General features: G+C 42.3%; 1 protein-coding gene across 1 annotated transcript; it reads left to right on the top strand.

Annotated features, from left to right (window-relative positions):
• Positions 1 to 2,614: 2,614 nt before the first annotated feature.
• LOC108788927 (G-protein coupled receptor 39-like) lies at positions 2,615 to 3,397 on the top strand. The gene has a single exon (XM_018558829.1). The coding sequence runs from the start codon at positions 2,615 to 2,617 to the stop codon at positions 3,395 to 3,397; it is 783 nt and encodes a 260-aa protein (XP_018414331.1).
• Positions 3,398 to 6,557: the final 3,160 nt, after the last annotated feature.

The following is a 6,557-nucleotide window of genomic DNA, read 5'->3' as shown; positions in this document are numbered from 1 at the left end:
TCTATTCAGGGCAGGGAGACTAGAGCAGTAGCTGGGTGTGTTGTTGTGGGCATTCGTTAAAATGACAGTGCTCTCATCTCCAGCATGCTGTCATTCTCAACATCACTAGCTGCAAGTTACTACACTGGTCTCTCTCCTGAATATTATTATTATACAGGATTTATATAGTGCCAACAGTTTGTGCAGCGCTTTACAATATAAGGAAGACAATACAATTCAAGACAAGATGGTAAGGAGGGCCCTGCCCCTCAGGGCTTACGATCTAAAAGGTGAATAGCTGATTGTAGGTAAGAATGAGAGCATCACTGTACTAGTGAGGCTGGCTTCACACGGATACGTTGGGGCTTTTAACAGCTCAGCCCCAACGCTAGACAAGGCAATTTGCCTTGTGTCGAATGGGCTCAGTTTACACCAGCATGATGTACGTTGCATGCAGTACTTTTATTCAGTGCAGCAGGACGAGGCATGATGAATTGTATGGCACCACGCTGTGCCCATAGAACTTAATGAAATGTCACTTGTGATGTTTCAATAAAGTTCTAACAATAAAAGGGTAAACAGTGCAATGCGCCGGGATGATTGCGACCGTTGACATGCGTTCTAGCTCAGCTGCTGGTGTTAAATGGCCATGAAAGTCTAGTAAAGAAGTATGTAGTGCATAAAGGTATTCTCACAATAAATATCAGATGGATTACAAGAGTTGTATATAGTAAAAGAAACCTTAAGAAATAATCATACATACTGTACATACTATAGAAAGGGAGCAAATTCATAAGGACATAGTTCTACTTTAGGTAAGCCAAAAATGCCTGTAACTTTTTTTTATTTAAAAGGTGTACTAAAGTGATAGGATTAAGTTTACTCACAGAAAAAACACAGGGAAACCAGATATGTATCATAGCTGCATCACTCACTGCATCTATGGTGGAACAGAGATGTCACCCTAGGATGCTCTTCTGATCTGGACCACAAATACCAACTAATCTTCTTCATTACAAAGAGAGGCGTTGCTTTGTAGATCACAGAAGATAGTGGAGAAAGCTAACAATATTGTTTGAGATTTCAAATGTATGTGAGTTATGAGGACACAAGGTTTCTGACAGGACACATAGGTATTTTTCTGTGTTTGCAGAAAATATACTGTACTTAGCCTTAGGATAACTAAACCTAAGAACATAGATTTACTATATTGCAACTTGTCAGTCCTTAGGTGTTGTGGTTGCGTTAGTTTAGTTATTCAGGCCTACAGCATTTTAAGCAAGTACAGACTCTACTTTCCAGAGCTTCCCTGGGCACCTCACCACTGATATTAACCAAGCCCCACCCACATATTTCCATTACTTGGGCACCTCAACTCCAACATTAACCACCAACACGATCTCTGCATTGAACCCCTCAACAACCACTTACACACCCTTAACCCCTGGCTACATTACCTCAGATGTCATATCCTATGCACTCCTCCACAACCCTCATCTCTGCCCTTGCTCCACTCTCACTCACACACACTGCAATCCCCTAACCTCTTCTCCACTGATGTTACCCCCCCATACCATGCACACACCTAGATCCACTGGCCCCCCCTCCACCTAAATTAAACCCCCAGCCGCTCTGCTTACACACCTCGCTCCAAGGCCACATCATCTTTTCCCTTAAAACATCTCTTCAACATTGTTTCTAATATTCCAAATCATGACCATACTGGAACAGGCATACTTTTCCTAGTGCACATTAAAATGCTAACCTGAGGCTAGAATCAGCCATACAGGTTAGCTGTTTGTCAGAGTATGACTGATGCCAAGTAATATTCCCTTTTAAGCAGAACTGGGGAGATAGCCTGTTCATTCTTCACTTACCTAACTTCACTATATGATTGCTTTGGAATACTACATTTTGTACATCATCATCAATCTTTGCATTGCAGAATGACATTTTTGCAGCATATGGTTCATGTATCATCATGTATAAATTATCATTGGCTGTGAAGCATGTCCTATTTCTTTACAACAGGGCCATAATTGTGAGGGCAAGGGGCCACACATACACACTTGCCTGAAGATCTATGACCTAGCGGGTATATTTTAGTTCTGAAACCTCTAACACTCCCATCCTGTTTTCCCTCTCTGAAGTGAGAGCAGTAAGGGAAGCAGGGTGTTATGTAAAGAAATGTAAAGAATAAACAGAAGGAGCAAAAAGTAGAATTATAGAAATAGACTGAAGCACAGAAACCATCAACTTCAAACAGCCAGATAAGTAGGTTGGCTGAGAAAAACATCTAAAAACTCGTACATTCTTATCAGAAGAAACAGCAATGAACTGATATGTTTGCGTGACGTCTTTTTCAGCAAGATCACAGCAACATAAAAGATACTGATGTCCCAGAAAAAGAGAAACTGTAGCTGTTTCCAGATTTTCCTGACAAACAAACAAGCCTCTTTTTTGTGGAAGGGGACATGGATTAGAAACTGGCTATTTACTAATTGCCTTGGACATTTGGATTTGGAAAGGAAGACTTATCTGACCACAAGCTGATGGATGTACTGGTCACATCTTTTCCTTTTTTTTTGTAGTAAGAAGCTGGTTTTATACTACCAGCCCGTATCTTCCTATCCCAATGCCACCATTAAGAGCAACTCCTGAGACACCAGTCAGGCTCAGTAACTGTGGCAAGTCTTTAGTGTCCATGGTTTATATCCTACTGCTTCTGGCTGGAATCCTAGGGAACACTCTAGTTATTAGAGTACTGCAGGGAATACGTGGTCGACGTGGAGTCCAGACCTCTCTCAGTCATCACATGTGCAGCCTGGCATCCTGTGATATTTTACAGCTGGTACTTGGTATTCCAACTGAGTTGTATGGAAGCATTTGGAGCCCCTTCCCATGGCCACTTGGGGCTGTTGGCTGTTCTGGCGTCTACTACCTGTGGGAAGTGCTCTGTTACTCTGCAATTTTTAATGTGTTGTCTTTAAGCTGCGAGAGACACCGTGCCACCTGTCAACCGCTAAGCCTCCGTCTGCGGCAGTCGTCAAGGGTGCGCCTTCGGCTATGCTTACTATGGCTGATTTCTTTCTTGGCTGGGCTGCCCATGCTGTTTTCAATAGGCTTGGAAACTATTAATGTGAAAGATATTCAGGAGAAACCCTTTAACGTGCAAGTGTGTACTCCACTGCACCAATGGATGGGACTCTTCACTACCAGTGTCTGCATGTCCTTCCTAACATATCTGGGAGTGTTGGTGGTGGTGGGTGTAACTTGCTGGAGAATGAGGAGAGCTTTGCGGGCTAATACAGGTCTGGATATCACAGGACCCAATGGATCCATTCAGTTATTTGACAGTTTCTCTGGTCGTCATATAGCAGTGCGCAGGCAAAATGCCACGCTTCTTGGTGAGTACTAGTCATGGATATACAGTTAAAGTGTACAGCTAAAACTTTTTTTTGTAAGGGTTAGAAACCTGGAAAGGAATTTTAGCCATCTGTGTCCAGTTGGAGAAATTTCCCTTCACCTGACCTGGGGAAGTAAGAGGAGATAAGCATACATTTTTCAAAAGTGAGGGGGGTCCCCTCTCATACAGTTGTCACCAGAACAGGTACCCCTAGACACTAACATAGTTGTTGTGATTTAGACACTATTCTATGAAAAATAAATAGGCTGTTTTGACCCTGTTGTCATCTTATCCCTCTACCTTCTTTTTAATATTTGTTGTTTTTTTCTTAACAACCATAAGTATCTTAGAGTGCCAAGTAACCTGATGTTTTAAAATGCCTGTCTTGGGCCTAAAAATCTACTTTTAATAAAAAAAAATGTCTAAAGGCTTTGGTATTAAACAGGCATAACTAGTCTTTTATGGCTAGTTAAGGAATAATACTTGGGATAAGGGTAATGAAGGAGAACTGGGTCAGTCAAGTTCCTCCACCCCAAACTCGCTCATCCATGTCTTCATGGACCTTGCTTTGTTCACCGGTGCACAGTCATGTTGGAACAGGAAGGGGCCATCCCCAAACTGTTCCCACTCAGTTGGGAGGATGAAATTGTCCAAAATGTATTGGTATGCTGATGCCTTAAGAGTTACCTTCACTGGAACTAAGGGGCCAGGCCAAGAACCTGAAAAACCACCATACCATAATCCCCACTCCACCAAACTTTACACTTGACACAATGCAGTCAGGCAAGTAACATTATCCTGGCAACTGTCAAACAGAGAAGCGTGAGAACACGTCTCCACTTCTGTAGAGTCCAGTGGCAGCGTGCTTTACACCACTGCATCTGACGCTTTGCATTGTACTTGGTGATGTAAGGCTTGGATGCAGCTGCTAGGCCATGGAAACCCATTCCATGAAGCTCTCAATGCACTGTTATTGTGCCAATCTGAAGGCCACACGAAGTTTGGAGGTCTGTAGCTATTGACTCTGCGGACAGTTGTCGACTTCTGCGCACTGTGCACTTTAGCATGCACTGACCCCGCTCTTTCATTTTTACGTGGCTTACCACTTCATGGCTCAGTTTCTGTTGTTCCCAGTTGCTCCCATTCTGTTATAATACCACTAACATTTGGCCGTGGAATATTTAGTAGCAAGCAAATTTCACGGATGCACTTATTGCACAGGTGGCAACATATCACAGTACCACGCTTGAATTCACAGAGCGACCCATTCTTTCACAAATGTTTGTAGAAGCAGTCTGCATGCCTAGGTGCTTGATTTTATACACCTGTGGCCATGGAGGTGATTGGAACACCTGAATCCAATGATTTGGAGGGGTGTCCCAATACTTTTGGCAATATAGTGTATAATTACACAGTATATATTAAACCTTCAGTATTAGCTAACATCAAAACTAACATTGAAACAATTGTTTTGTGGGAAATGTCAATAACTGTGATCTAGTCCTTGTCTTTATTTTAAGTATAATTTAATGACTGTAAGGAATCAGAAGCAAAGATACTGATATAAGTGGATTGATATTTGCTGGGTTCATGATACTTCATTCCTTCAGCATGACATCATATTCGCAGAAAACAGGACCTCTGGCTAGATCAACACAGCTTCCTCTATGTAATGATCCTTTCAACAAAAAACAGAGATTACAGGGCAATCACCCTTAGCTCTGATTAACCAGCCTACAGTAAACATGAGCCAAAAACCTAAAACACATTTTGGCTGTGTTTGAGTGTAAATATATATATTTGCTGACTAATTGCACTTTAGAAGCTAGGCATGAGCAAAACTATTCCATTCTACTGGGGTGGCATGCGTTTTTAAAACAAAAGGTGGGGAAAGATGTGTGAAAATAGCACCAAGGTCTAGTGAAATGTTGTGATCATCCCATCACTTCATAAACCGGTGTTATTATACAAAATAAAATTCTGATAGAAGTTGGGCTTCAATTATGTGATTTTTTTTAGATGTGTAATGCACATTAATGTGCTAACATGTGGTACATCAAAATGCACAGAAAGTAGTTTAAAAACATGCTTAAAAACACGCATTTTAATATGCAGACATTTAGAGAAGTTTTATCACCGGTAGAAAATCATTGATGAACCCCCCCAAGGGTCACGGCGCACATAGCCCTTGGTCCTGTTCTCATCAGTGCAGTGTTTTTAAAATACGTTGAGATTTGTTTCTGTTTGTCCTGGCTGTAGCTCCACCCTAGGCTGAAGTCCAGTTTATGGGTGTTCCAATGGGGGAGCTAAAGCCAGTACTGAAGCCACCTTCCCTTCTTCATTCTGCAGCTTCGCCATCTAATCTTGCAGTCCTGTGCCTCTTTTGCGCTACTCTGTCATCTTCCTTGTACTGAAAGGAAAGACTGAGCCCAGACCCATTCCTATTCAATACAATACATTGCAGGGATGCTCTCATTCTTATCTACAATCAGCTATTTGGGGAAGAGAAACTAGAGTAGCAGCGGGCAGCCTGAATTGTTGTGAATGGTGGCAATGGAGACCAGCCCACAACCGCACACGCCAGCTCCTACTCTAGTTTATCTTGGACAACTAAGCCCAGACCTCCTTTCTTCTATTCAGGGCAGGGAGACTAGAGCAGTAGCTGGGTGTGTTGTTGTGGGCATTCGTTAAAATGACAGTGCTCTCATCTCCAGCATGCTGTCATTCTCAACATCACTAGCTGCAAGTTACTACACTGGTCTCTCTCCTGAATATTATTATTATACAGGATTTATATAGTGCCAACAGTTTGTGCAGCGCTTTACAATATAAGGAAGACAATACAATTCAAGACAAGATGGTAAGGAGGGCCCTGCCCCTCAGGGCTTACGATCTAAAAGGTGAATAGCTGATTGTAGGTAAGAATGAGAGCATCACTGTACTAGTGAGGCTGGCTTCACACGGATACGTTGGGGCTTTTAACAGCTCAGCCCCAACGCTAGACAAGGCAATTTGCCTTGTGTCGAATGGGCTCAGTTTACACCAGCATGATGTACGTTGCATGCAGTACTTTTATTCAGTGCAGCAGGACGAGGCATGATGAATTGTATGGCACCACGCTGTGCCCATAGAACTTAATGAAATGTCACTTGTGATGTTTCAATAAAGTTCT

The sequence above is a fragment of the Nanorana parkeri genome, unplaced genomic scaffold (genome assembly GCF_000935625.1).
Source record: "Nanorana parkeri isolate BGI_ZX_2015 unplaced genomic scaffold, ASM93562v1 scaffold362, whole genome shotgun sequence".
Classification (NCBI taxonomy): Eukaryota; Metazoa; Chordata; class Amphibia; order Anura; family Dicroglossidae; genus Nanorana; species Nanorana parkeri.
This window is presented reverse-complemented; position numbering and strand designations above follow the sequence as displayed.